The 14,503-nt window shown below is 34.5% G+C and overlaps 1 protein-coding gene across 6 annotated transcripts in view; it reads right to left on the bottom strand.

Annotated features, from left to right (window-relative positions):
* LOC106663893 (small conductance calcium-activated potassium channel protein) overlaps positions 1-14,503 on the bottom strand; it is a 444,847-nt gene that overhangs the window by 14,546 nt on the left and 415,798 nt on the right. For all 6 annotated transcript variants that reach the window (XM_014389122.2, XM_014389120.2, XM_024229796.1 and 3 more), the window contains one exon: positions 6,995-7,416. In XM_014389122.2, coding sequence (XP_014244608.1) covers positions 6,995-7,416 — 422 coding nt within the window. The remainder of the gene's footprint in view (positions 1-6,994; positions 7,417-14,503) is intronic.

Raw genomic sequence — 14,503 nt, 5'->3', positions numbered from 1 at the left:
ACGTGTTGGTGCAGTGCGTTTTGACATCTGTCTAGCGTGACCAAAGCGTGTTTTACATCAACTTAGTGAACAATATTGGTTTATTATCAATTATGTGAGCACAAATACAACACACTAATTAATTTACTGTTACACACCGCATCTTGTGAATAATACCAATGATCTTAGCGTTACAAAGAAGCAACGCCAACTGGCTTCTAGGGGTTGTTATGAATAATTTTTCTCATTGCAAAAATAAAAAAAAAATTCGGTCTACATTCTTAGGCCTAATGTAAGGATCATCATACATGTAAGGATTTACTCTGTTCAAAATTGACAGAATCCTGCAGATAAGGCAAAACTTTGCTACCATACTGCAAAATTTTCTGTTGTATTTTTACAAAACATGTACTTTGTCTACTTCTGTACATTTGTTTCTAATTTTAAAAAATAGCGGCGTTGAAGTAGTTCTAATGGTTTTTTTATTTGCCTTTCTATTTCTTAAAGGAGAAATGTTTTAAATCAATTTACCTTTAATTAACCAGACACTACATTTATTCCTTTTGTACTTTTTAATATTCAAAAACTTATATTTAAGAAATTCACAAGGCCAATTGCCAAATTTAGTCTCAGAGAGTTTAATGGTATGCAGCTCTTTTAACAATCAATTACGCTAATTAATCGAAAAACAACTTTTAATAATAACCGGTTAATTATCAAGTTATAATCATTATACGTGGTCCGATTGACCAAATAACTTCTTCCAATTAATTAATCTTTATTTACATAAAACCTTACGGTATTGGTTGAAATGAAAAGCTTAGTGCCACGAGCGGGATTCGAACCCACAACCTTCGGCTCAATGCGCCGAAATTTTCAAGTGATTAGAGCAGAGGCGTGTTGAGCCGAAGGTCGTGGGCTCAAATCCCGTTCGTGGCAATAAGTTATCAAAATGTTAAGACCTTTCAATAATTTTACTGTTACTTTTTCTCTTTGCTGTTAATGCGAGGTTAATTTTTTAAAGATATAAGAGAAAATTTAATTTTATAGGTAAATGATTTGCAATTACAAAGAGAAAGGACGGAATTGGGATTTCCGAGTTTTAATGAAGCTTTTTCGTGTGTGATACTAGGTCAGATAACATTAGACACAAGCGTTCTTCCCAATGAGCTGAAGGAGCCAAGAAAAGAAATATTTAAAGTAATTTACATAGTTTTAAAATTAATTAAGTTTTTTAGTTGAGATAAAAAAGTCAATGGCACGAGCGGGATTCGAACCCACGATCTTCGGCTAGATACGCCGCTGCACTACCACTACCCGACCGCATCTCACGATATCTGAATAACTATCGATTAACGGTCACTAATCTGTACGCATTTCTACACGAGAAGAACGATTAATGGTAGATGTTGGTCTGAGAGTCGTTGAACTCATGCTGTACCGGCACTGAGTTACTTGTGTCTGTCTTCACTCGCGGGTTTATTGAATTACTCAAATGCATTTCAGCATTACGCTTCTTTTCAGTGAGAAACTGTCTGTTCGTTGTCCGAGTAGGGCTTTATATGTCGTTGGGTCCGTCGGTTGTCGCTAGGGGCGTTTTTCGTATGGGGCGGGGTCAGCCGTGATGTAGGCTGTTTTTGATGTGGGTTATTTCGGTTGTCGGTTATTATTTGTGGGCTGTTAGTTTGTAGTTTTTTTGTTGTTGTATTGATGATGATGATAATGATAATGAATGGAGATTAGAGGCGTGGTTTTATGTTCCTTAAGCACTGCAGCCTTCTGGCTTATTATACTTTTCCTAGTTTTTTTTATTAGGTTCAGTGCAATCGACTCAATCATTCTTTTAAGAACCATTAGTCTTTGACTTTTGTTTCTGCGATTTCTTTTCTTGAGTTTTCTTTTTATTCCAAGTTATGTTTCCAATAAGCAGTGGCTTTGCATTCACTGGTGATATGGGTGCTGTTTTTGCCCTCCTCATTGTGTAAGATACAATTGGTTTAATTATTATTTTATCCTGCACCTTTGTGTTTGCTGTCATGTAGTGTATAATGACCAATAACTAAAATAATACACAACGGAAATAATCGACATTTCCCCTAAACAATGAACACAATGACCACACCCAATAGAAACACACCACTACCGGTAACCGACGGATCGATTAATTAAGGTTGACCAATTAATATCTTTTAATTAATTAAGGTTTTTAGTTGAGATAAAAATGTCAGTGTCACGAGTGGGATTCGAACCCACGATCTTCGGCTAGATACTCTACCACTTGAGCTATCGTGACTTCGATCCACTCGGACACTAACTTCCCATCTCAACCCCACCTTTTGAATTTTCCCTCCTTTTTGCCATTTTTCAAATGTCGTGTAATCGGATTGGATTCTCGACGACAAATGAAATGGCCACGGAGAGCTTTAGTGAAGTATACTTCATTTTAAATCATTAAATTCACTAATTTCGTGGTCCGCTTGACCAATTAATATATTACAATTAATTAAGTTTTTTAGTTGAGATAAAAAAGTCAATGGCACGAGCGGGATTCGAACCCACGATCTTCGGCTAGATACGCCGCTGCACTACCACTCGATCCACTCGGTCACCAACCTTCTATCTCAACGCCACATTTTGAATTTTCCCGCTCGTACCATTGACTTTTTTATCTCAACTAAAAACCTTAATTAATTGTAAGATATTACTTGGTCAAGCGGACCACGAAACTAGTGAATTTAATAGTTTTAAAATATGTTTTTCTACCTTTGTTGTGAATGTATTTCAAGGTTATTATATAATGTTGTTTAACGACTTGTGGTTCAATAAGTGGTTGAAGTAGTGAGGAGCGGTCAGGTTAGATTTAGGTTAGTCTCCTCATTACATTAACCAGTCAGTTATTACATATCATCGATTTAAAAAAAAAATCTAAATTAATAAAATAATATGCAGTATTGTATTAAACGAGATTAAATATATGAAAAGTTATAAAAAATTACAAAAGTAGGAAAAGGTTTTGCATTTGATTAGCGCGAGCCATTTTTCCGCTGTCCTGTTTTCCAGTTAAAAATTCACAACTCCTCTGGATTTTATCCAAATTCAACGTTTGATAATAGTTAGAAAACTGGACTGTTCTACTTTTAGCCAATGCCAATATAGTAAAAAAATTATACGTCGTACGGTCACAAATAATGTATTTTGATATCTACGATACGCATGATAAGTTGACCAAACGATTAAAAGTAATGGCTCAAACGTGGCCTCCGTAAATAAATCAGAAGTGGAGCTATAAAATAAAAAGTTCGATTTGCTTTTGTTAATTTAAATATTGTTACGACGATTGAGTTATGATTATTTTTAAAGTTACTTAACATCTAAACGTTGTTAACATAGGATGAAAGCTGAAATTTTCCGCTTTCCTAGGATTGTGTTATTGTGGACATTAGATAAAACTCAGAGGATTTCTGAATTTTTAATTAAACCAGCCAAGTTTTTTAAAAGGTATTTATAACGATTCGGAATTATTTTTATAAGTGGCTAACAAATTAAACGGTCATGCTTAAGGGGTATGTTTATTTTGAGGGATCACAAACCGTAATGGAATACCCAGCATAAACATGAAGTAGATTCGCTCGGAAAATTGGGGGCTCTGTTTATGCAATGGCATATTAATTGAATGTTGTATTGTCGAGAATACACTGTATCTGGGGAAGCAGTTGGAATAACAATAACTATTTTTAAAATAAACTTTTGCTAGTTTTTGTCTTTTCTTGGTTATTAATTTATTTTAACTTATTATTAAATATTGTATATTTTCTCTTTTTATTGATGAATAAAATGAGCAAGTTAGTGCTAATTAACGTTGAAAGCAGCCTGGTAATCGAAGAGGACGTTTTGTCGACAGTGTCGAAATGTTTACTAATAAAAAATAATGCCAGCTGAGATGTGTGAAAAAAATTAAACATCCCATTAATATTATTGTTAAATGAATATTTTTTAAATTCCAACTAAAATATGAAAAACGGTCTTTTTATTGTACATATTTTTATATTTAAACAATTGGTACGTTCAAGAAGTTACCATTGTCAATTTTACCTATAAAAGAGAGTTAAGAAAATATCAGCACAAACCAAAGGGTTTGTGACTTTCGAGTGTTACGCCTCCAGTAGTCCTTTGGAAATTAAAATCGAACAAGTTTTGTCCAAGTTGAAGCAGTCCGATGTGCCCACGAACTTGAAAACTGATTGACAGGACTAGTACTTTTTACTTTACCTATTACTTTTTAAAACAAATATCATGTCACCAAATGTCTAAGTCGTACGCCGCCATACTTCTACATTGCTAGATTTCTTGAACATAGAAATACATAGGCCGATTTCGTCCGGTTTTTACAGACAAGACCGCGATTGTGTGGCGTGTGTGGTGTACAGCGAGGGAGTGGCCTTCTGGTAGTTGTCCCCTCATTGCAGCTATACACGGTACGCTCTCGGGGCGATGCGTACCGAGGAAGGCTTAGAGACCGAATCAATGAGTGTTGTTTGGGCTGAAAGAGACAGGTTCTCTGTGGAACTCCTCGTGCTCTTGCTAGAGAAAATACGGCGAGCTGGAGCATCTTCGAAAAACGGTGGTTGTTGTCTGAGTTACCGGACACATCGGCCTGGAGAGTGACGAAAGTCGGGATGTCGCACCGTCCAGACCGGACGATCGCGATCAGATCCTCTGACGCTAAGCTCGTAGGGAAAAAAACATGATAAAAAAAAAGAAGGGAGCGTCAATTGGCGGAGTCGTTAGAAAGGGCTGTTTGAGTCAAGAGCCGGTATATGGCTCTCCTAGAACCTGAGCGGGAGACGAAGAATCGTCCTCACTCAATTGAGGATTGGCCATACGCGGTTGACACTAGTACTTTCTTTTTGGTCAAAGCCCTTGCCGGTACCCTTTATGCAAAGAAAGTTCGATGTGTGCCATATAATAGAGGCGTGTCATGCCTTCACTCCATACAGAGAGCGTGTAGGCCTGCCGCCGAATTTAAAAGTAGTTCTCGAGTATAGCAGTCGATTTCTAGGTCCCTATTCTAATTTTTTTTTTTTTTTTNTTTTTTTTTTTTTTTTTTTTTTTTTTTTTTTTTTTTTTTTTTTTTTAGAAGACGGGGTTTTCTTGTTGTACATAGTTATATTCTAAGTGACTTGTCATTATATGTTTTGTTTGAATGCTTGTATTTATTAATGAAGGTTGTGGTGAAATATAGCGTCACCATCGTCTCTCCAGCAGTATGTGTGTGTGTGTTTCGATGGTGAAATATTTGTAAAAGTACCTCATTGACCTAATTTAGGTTAGATTATTAATAGTCTGTGTAGGTCGAAGGAGGAATATCCAATACTCAACCGACTGTTCAGAAGAGTCCAATGCATGAATATATCTATTTGTACGACTGACTTATTTAATTTAGTTAGTATTAGGCTAGATTATAATTTTCATGCGTTTAGGGCTTAAATGACCTAGCTGTCTCTAGTCACCGTTGGAGCCTAACCCCGTTGGTAGGGAAGCGACGATCTCCATGGCATCTGGCGAAAAGGGGTATTGGCGGCCTAGCCACATTCATGGGGTGGGTGAACTCCCTGATGACACTAGGGTCAGCACATCGAGGAGTGTCAACTCTTCGGCGTGAAAGTCCGAATAATAATGATGCTACTAATAATAATAATAAAAAAATTTTTTTTAGCAAGGCTTATTTACGCGATCATTGCAAGCAAATACAATTTTTATGGTTAACAGCTGTTGCAAATTCTTGAAAGAATTGTAAAGTTCATAGTTCTGTTGTTGTTATTTGATGAAGGCAAGCTAGCCAAAGCATTCTTTTGTCCATCCGCGGGTTGTTTTTTTTCAAAGCCAAAATATCCACATAAAGTTGAGATGTAATTAGCGGAGAGCAATCACAGCAATGATTAGTTGCCAAAGTTCACAAGCGAAACAACGCGTCCCTCTTCTCAAATAACGGTCGAACGTGTTTTGTCATTCCTTTAATTTGACCATTTTGAACAGTTTTTCTTAACTTAAAAACCAAATAAGTGGTAGAAAGGATGGAGAAAACCGGGGTAGGCCCATTAAGGAGGACATCTGCTCAGATGGGTATACAGCAGGCGATTGCAGCCATTTATAACATTTTAATAGGACATAATAAACGTAAATTACAACTACTGATATAAATAATCCCAGAAAAGTGTGGGTGGCTTGAAGGTTGTACGTAAAGATATAATAAACACATAATTAAAGGGTGACCATTATACTTACAAACTTGACAAAATCAAGAATTAAGTGTTAAATGTTACATTGTCTTTTGCATAGTCAATCATAATTTTACTTCAAACAAAAATAAGTCGATTTCAACACTTTTATTTTTCAAAAAAGTATATTGCAAAAGGGTTTTAGTTTAGCTAGTTGGCGGTCTAGTGTATTCAAGCGGCAGATGTAGAATATAGGATATCACTAACATTTATCATGCATTTCAAAAACTACATATACATAGTGACAAAGTGCGCCGCATATAGGTCAACTGCATGCATTAAACACACACTATTACATGCTACATGTTATTTAATAATATTGATCTCCAATCTAATACATCGATACGTTTCTATTTTCGTCTTCAACACATCACATTGCGTTTTGGCACTTTTTCTAACAGTTTAAAAAAAAGTTTGAAATGTAAGAAACGTAGAAAATGAAATAAATTTTGCACGTAGTGGGTGTTAATGGCCAGTTTTGTATTATACTTATAAAGTAAAAATTGTTTAACATCTTGTTTTTTCCTAATTTATTGAAGGTACAATTTTATAGGGTATCATTTTAATAATTTGTTTTTTGCTTTATTGTAAGATTCTAACTCAGATATTTGTTTGTTTTATTGTTGCAACTTATTTTCCATTAAACACTAAATACTGTTAACTGTAAATAAAATAAACTGTTTACACTGCTTAAACAATCTAAAATTATAATATATATAATGATCGTGCAATCTCACCTCTCGCATTGCCTTAAAGTCCAACTGGCAATTATCCAAAGAGAGACCATGAAGACAAGGAGGACGGTACCCGGACATATGGTCATCAGGGTTTTGAGAACGAACCGGGTGTTGAAGTTAATTCGATTTAGCGCCCCTATACTTCGTGAAGAAGCGTCAGTAAATAGTTTGCTGTGTAGGAGCATCACCCGACATATTAGGTAAAGCCGAAGAAACATTGGAAGGGAAAGGGCCACGTCGTAAGGGACCCATTGCGATCCGAAGGTGCCGCCTTTATTCGCCAGCTTAGTAGTCCACAAAAAATAGTACTGGCCAGGGATAGGGTGTATGGCGCAGATTACCAGTTCCGTTCCAATCTGTGCCATCCTTTGCCATGTCATTGCTATCCGCCAATCATCCGCACAGTTGTCAATCATAAAGAGCTAAAACAATAAAAAATATTGAAAATTTATAGATAATAAAATTTGAAAATAAATTTCAATTAAGTGATTATCTTTTCAAATCACTTATATGTATTGAACAAAAGCTAGCCGAATTGGAAATGGTCACGGATTAAATGTATTTATTTATTTTTTTTATTATTGGGTAGTTTGAAGAAGGATTATCCAAGAGTTAGTCTCACTTGTTTATGAGAGACGAAATAATAACCTATAAAATTATATAGATTTAACAACTCCTATGGAATAAATAATATGTTTATTAAAAAAGATTACTCAACCAGAATTAAAATTTGATCTATTAAATTTACAACTGGCTGATAAATATTCATGGCACGTCTGTTCCGTAGAATTAATGGGAATTGTTACTAGCATATTTACACTTCAAGGATTAACTTACTCGGCTTCAAAGCGATTCTGCCGGTCGGAACAAGAGATTAATTGTATCCCTTGAGATTACAGAAAGCCTTATTCCCAGAAGAATTCGTACGTGTGTTTTCATAAAAATTAATCGTTGCGAAGCGGCGAACGTTTTGATGGACTATATGTTCCGCTTGGTTTGGTATACAATTCAATCAATAGACAGGAAAGAGATTTTCCGTATTGATGTTGCAAATTTACTGCTAGTTGTACCGAGATAAACATACAAATAATCTACTTATTGCTAATTTTTATATACTGGGTGTTCGTTTTAGATGGCCCGGCTGAATTTCTCTTGAACCAATGACGCTATAAAAAAAAATAATACGTTTTAATTATTAAATCCATTATATTTCGTGGTTCAATTGATCAAATAACTATTTTCAATTAATTAATTTTTATGTTGAGGTATTGGTTGAGAAAAAAGTCATTGTCCCAAGCGGGATTCGAACCCACGACCTTCGGCTAAATACACCGCTGTTCAAAACATTTGAGTTATCGTGGTAAGGTAGGTTGAGATGGAAAGTTGGTGTCCGAGTGGATCGAAGTCACGATAGCTCAAGTGGTAGAGCAGCGGTGTATTTAGCCGAATGTCGTGGGTTCGAATCCTGCTCGTGACCCTGACTTTTTTTTATCTCAACCAATACTTTACATAAAAATTAACTAATTGAAAAGAAGTTATTTGGTCAATCGGACCACGAAGTCTAATGAATTTAATAAGTAAAACGAAGTATGTCTTCACTAAAGCTCTCCGTGGCCATTTCGTTTGTCGCCGAGAATCGAATAGATTACATTTGAAAAATGGCAAAAAGGAGGGAAAATTCGATAGGTGGATTGGGATGGGAAGTTGGTGTCCGAGTGGATCGAAGTCACGATAGTTCAAGTGGTAGAGCAGCGGCGTATTTAGCCGAAGGTCGTGGGTTCGAATCCCGTTCGTGACACTGACTTTTTTATTCCAACCAATACCTTACGTAAAGAGTAGTGAATTGAGAGATACGTTTTAATATTTAGTCTAGTTTCAAATTTTTACCTTTTTTGGAAAACAATTATACAGGGTATCTCCGGCCGAGTTCAACTTCAAAATTTCAAATGCGACCCTATACGTCCTGACCCAACGTTTTAATGGATTTTTTACTATGAAAACAATGGTGCAATTGGATTTTAAATTGGTCAAAAATGACGAAGTTAAGGCAGAAAGTAAATTAAAAGAAATAAATAAACAGTCATTTGTTTTGTTATTTATTAAACATATTTAACGTTCGAACTGCCTGCTTTGCATAAAGATGCAAAAATTTGCTCTTTTTCATCGGTGCTCAAAGTCAGGTGAGATGGATTGACAAGCTTTTTCTTTGTCCTTCCTTTGTCGGAATTCTTCAACTGAGATTGCTGGGTTATGATTGGCGTAGACACACTTTTTTAAATGGCCTTACAGAAAATAGTCAATTGGAGTAAAGTCGGGTAACTGAGGAGGCCTACAGATCGGGCCATTAGGTCCACCTATCCCGGAATTGACGTTTCAAATAACATCTCACTCGTGTGCTGGGCTATCCATCAAGCTGGAGGATCGGACTTCGTCGTTGTTGCAGAGGAACATCATCTATTAGTATTAATAAAACCTCCCTCAAAAAATTGATGAACTGAGCTCTATTTAAATTATTAAGAATTGTTAGAAATGAGGCCCAATTAATTATATTTCCGAGAAGTCTACGCTAAACATTGATATTGTGAACCACCTGATTTTGGCAAGGGTACGATATTCTCGGATTTTTCTCTGCCTACGTTCAAAAATTCTAACGGTTTAGTATGCCATTAGAGGTGAACTTCGATTCATCAGTACCTAGGATGTATGGAATAACGTTTTCTTCAGCCTCGCAAATTGACATTTGAGCAAGGAAGAGACGCCTGTCATAATCAGAGCCCCGAAGACCCTGGACAAGATGAGAGCGATACAGATTAAAATTGTATGCCCGAAGTACACCTCTAATTTTATTTTTTGAAAAACCTAAAAACCTTTCCAGCATTTTGGATAGAGCAAACGTATTATCGCGAACATACAGTAAAATATTCAACTCCTCGTCGAAATTACGCTGCCGGTTTCTTTTTACCATAGGTTTGTAATTTTTTGACAAATTTAAAATCCGATTGCACTATTGTTTTCAGGGTAAAAGTCCTTTAAATTATGGGTCAGGATGTGTAGGTCCATATTTGAAATGTTCAAGTTGAACTGGGCCTGAAATATCAGTATAATTTTTCTCCCCTAAATTTGCAACTAGACTAAAAATTATTAAACACGTATTTTTTTATAGCGTCATTGGTTCAAGAGAAATTTAGCCGGGCTATCTAAAAAAAATCCACAAAAAACACCGGGTATTTCAAAAACTTATCCGTTTATTTCAAAAGTTTATTATAATTGTTTGAAGTAATTTAATTATTAGAATTTCCATTTCGTTTTGTGTCAAACCTCTGCGGTTCACCACGTTCTTCCGCACACACTGAATTTGCTTACTTCATTATTGCTTCAATTACTAACAACTGTCGCTGCACGTGCCACGAGGTAACGTAAATGACCTTTACCTACCTTCTATTTGAATAAAGAAATCCTGTTTTAATACCGATTTTATAAAAAGCATAAAAACTTATGTATAATTAAAATTAAAATTTGTATAATATTTGTAATACACGAAAGGTTGGCAATGGTAATAGTTAATTTTCATATGTATAGTAAACACTAGTAGTTAAAGTTGATTAAAAAATGTATATAGGTCGAAAAAACTGGGAGAGAGAGAGTGAGAGAGATAGATAGATAGATAGATAGATAGATAGAGAAAGAGAGAGAGAGAGAGAGAGCGAGAGAGAGCGAGAGAGAGTGAGAGAGTGAGTGGTGATGAAGTTGGGGAAAGAGAAAATGTGTATAGGCCATACATATTACGGCGCACAGTTCATCGCTTTTGTAAGACCCGCAAGTCGTGGAGGTTTAGCGTAACACCGTAGCCGTAAATGTGAATTCTAATGTGAACGCGATCTAAATTTTTTAAATTGAATTCCGTTCAAAAATACGTTAAATTGCCCGAGTAAACAAAATTAATAAATTTTGGTCACAAATGAAATTTGAATTTTTGCTTGGTAATGGGTAAAAACGACTCTATTTCTATTGTGCAATGCAGATTTGTTTCCTGTCAGCAGGATATTCATTATTCATTGCTATTTGTGGTATTTAGCCTATATAGGAATAAAAAAAGAAATTCCTGTCTCATTTTAACATTTCTAACCCGTGTCCATTAGTAATCATCCCTAACCATTACTATATAGGTCTAAATGAACGTTAAATGACTACTGCTCGGCATGATAATTTAAAAACTAGAAATAAATATGGTTAGCGATGGTAACAGACATATTCTGCCTATATTGCTAGGTCATTTTTCTTTAGAAATAAAAAGTGTGTGCTAAATTTAAAGAATGTTAGTTTGAAGTAATTTTTAAATGATCTGACGCATTTGAGTATAAAACACAATATTAATATATTAACAACTTTATTTTAAAACGTGTTCAGGCTTAACATTTGTGGGCTTGGCTTACATCGGGGGTTTGTTTGTCCCAATTTAAGTTAAAAGTTAATCACACTATTCTTTCACTCTACGTCATAATTGCAAATTACAAATTAAGTAGTGTAGATCTTTAGAGCGATCTTAGTCTTTAATGAAAGGATATATAAGAAAACTAAATTTAAATATTCAGAAATCGTGAGATGCGGTCTGGTGTGATGTAGGTTTCAGAAAAACATTTTCTTTATCGTGCCAACGTTTCGATCTTTATTGAGGTCATCGTCAGGGCCGAACCATTATCAACACATTGTTTCCCTTCGTCGGCTCTTTTCACCTCGAAGAAGCCGACGCCATGTAAAAAAGTGTCTTTTCTTACCGACTTCCTTCCCCACCCCTTCAAAATCCAACTTATATAAACATAAAACAGCAATATCTCACTGGCACTCTCAACACGACACGCAAGAATAGCACAATTACACAGAAGACAAACACTTTGAGTGAATAGAAATATTTTGATTGAATATAAAAAATATATTTTGCATTGTATAAATTCACTTTTCCACATCCTAAATGTTTTTGTTAAATGTCAACAATGTTTGTAAATCCCAGGCCCTGAAGATGATCTCAATAAAGATCGAAACATTGGCACGACAAAGAAAATGTTTTTCTGAAACCTACAACACACCAGACCGCATCTCACGATTTCTGAATAATTATCGATTATCGGTCACTAATCACCGCACACTAAATTTAAAATATATTAAGACTTATTGTACAAAATAAAATGATAAGTAGGAGGCATAACTAAATAAGTAATCATAAATCATTACAATACGTTAACTTTTTCATATATATATGTTTATTATATAAATATATAAATATCTGCAATGCGACGTCTTTTCTCCCTCTCTCCAAATCGGATAACCATTTGGTGTTTCTTATTCTCACACACGTTCTTCGTACAATTTCATTTAATAAATGTCATGGTCTCTTGCTTTGTCAATTCTAAAACATGTGAAATCAATACGCTTTGCTGTTTTCTCCCTTTGTCTTTCCAGGGCAATATTAAAAATTAACCATAATTCATTTTTTAATAAACATGAATCTACAAAGGGAAAGGATGTCAATTTTGTTATTTGAAAAATATATTTGAAATTTATATGACGAAGGCATTTTTTTTGTTTAAATTACTTTTAATGAAATTGATTTTTAAAAAGAATATTTGTCAGACAGAATGATTGATGACTGACCCCCATTAAGTTTGACGAGATGGCTCTACGAAGGTCATATATACGTATATGTTTTATTTTTTGCTCGGATATAATTCTTAGTGTGCTATAAAAGGAAAGTTTTCTGAGAGATGAAAGCATTAAGAGTTCAATACTAACTTGCCTCGGTAGACAACTTCATTTCCTGACTCCGAACTTTCTTGAGAGTCTTCAGTAGACGTAGTTTGGTGCGACCTGCAGCCTCTTTAATGCTGCCATAACTCATTTAAAGAACCAAGTCTTGTAGAACCATGGTCTATTCTACTTGTAAACGAGACTTTGAATATATTAAAAACCCGGCTTTAAAAGTTGAGAAAGCCAGATTATAAAAAAAAGTTGAGAGTAAGTTGGATTTGGATAAAGTACTTCATGAAATATAGAGGTCAAGGTTGAAAAAATTCAAACAAATTTGTTTCCTGTTTCTAAAATTTTATTGCAATATATTATCTTTAATCAACTGTTCTTCAGTATATAAACATTTCATAAAACTATAAACTTTCATAAAGCATTTTTAATGATTATATTGACACCATATTTCAGGGTTTCTTGTCATGTCAAAGCTCTGTTTAAAAAAAAGATATTTAGTAAAAAAACAGCAATGTTAAGCTTCCGAACAGTTACTTCGTTCACGTTTTACTTCCTCCCCTTTTAGGCTCCTAATTACTTGTATACTGTCATTAATCTCAAGACCGTCTAATCTCCGGATAACCTTTTTACCGACCTTACCTGGATAGCAGGTTTTTATCCTTAGAGAAATATTAAATTTTTTAATCTTGGTTACACAGTACTTCGTAAACATAATCTTCAGGCAAAGCTTTAATAACAAAAGGGAAGATTATTTGAATAGTCATCTTTTTCGGAGACATTAAATAAAGCTTAATAAATATAATTATCCAGTGATGGAGAGTGATCGCTTTTCAACGAAATTCCATATCGTGCATGTGCGTATGCTTGGAACCCAAGAAAATTTACGTACTAGCCCGAAAATTATTTATCAGAAGGGAAAATTTTTAAAAATCCATGGAAAGAGAAAAAAGAATGGTGTCTCCTTCATACAAAAATATTTACAGTTTGAACTATTTAAAATCGACAATAAATGTCAGAATTGATGATATGTGAATGGGGTATGCAATATAGTTTCTAACATGTTAAATTTAAAAAAAATATGAAGCTCAAAAATGTTTACGATTATATTATTAGTAATGGAAACCATAGGATAGAACCATGAAATATATATTTTTTATCTCATTTTGTCAATAACTAAAGATAATGTTTAATTAAAAAAAGAAGAGAAATTTATACGTTGTGACAAGTTTCAGGAACATTTAATATAAACTTCCTTGAATTTTACATTACTAGGAAAGAGTTTTCACAGTGAATATTTTCTTGTTTTCAAAATTAAGATAGGACCAATTATAAAAGTGTTGTAGTATTTTTGAATGACATTGTACGATTATTACATAAATTCTTAGAGTTTACCTTTTTAAATTGTGTTTCAGATACTCAGTTTTCTCAATGTGTTTTTGAAATCCGAAATTTCTTTTAGCTACTGAGAAAATGTTCTAATATGAGTTCGGTTAATACATTGTATACAGGGTGGTGGATTTTTACACGAACTGTAGGAAAAAAAATATACTTCTTTGTTAAATAGACTGGTGTAATTCAATTTTTCACACTCAATACGCATTCACACAAATAAATACATTCACACTTAAATACATTGCATTCATTGTACTCAATATTCCTCCATCAACCTGCATACAATAACTAACTAATCCAATTGGGGTCGATGGGGGGTATAAATATTCCGCCACAGCTCGAGGGACGATGGGGTAGCTGTTA

Source organism: Cimex lectularius, unplaced genomic scaffold, assembly GCF_000648675.2.
Source record: "Cimex lectularius strain Harlan isolate CLEC.00 unplaced genomic scaffold, Clec_2.1 scaffold41, whole genome shotgun sequence".
NCBI lineage: Eukaryota > Metazoa > Arthropoda > Insecta > Hemiptera > Cimicidae > Cimex > Cimex lectularius.
Note: the sequence above shows the minus strand (reverse complement) of the source record. Positions and strands in the feature narration are given on the sequence as shown.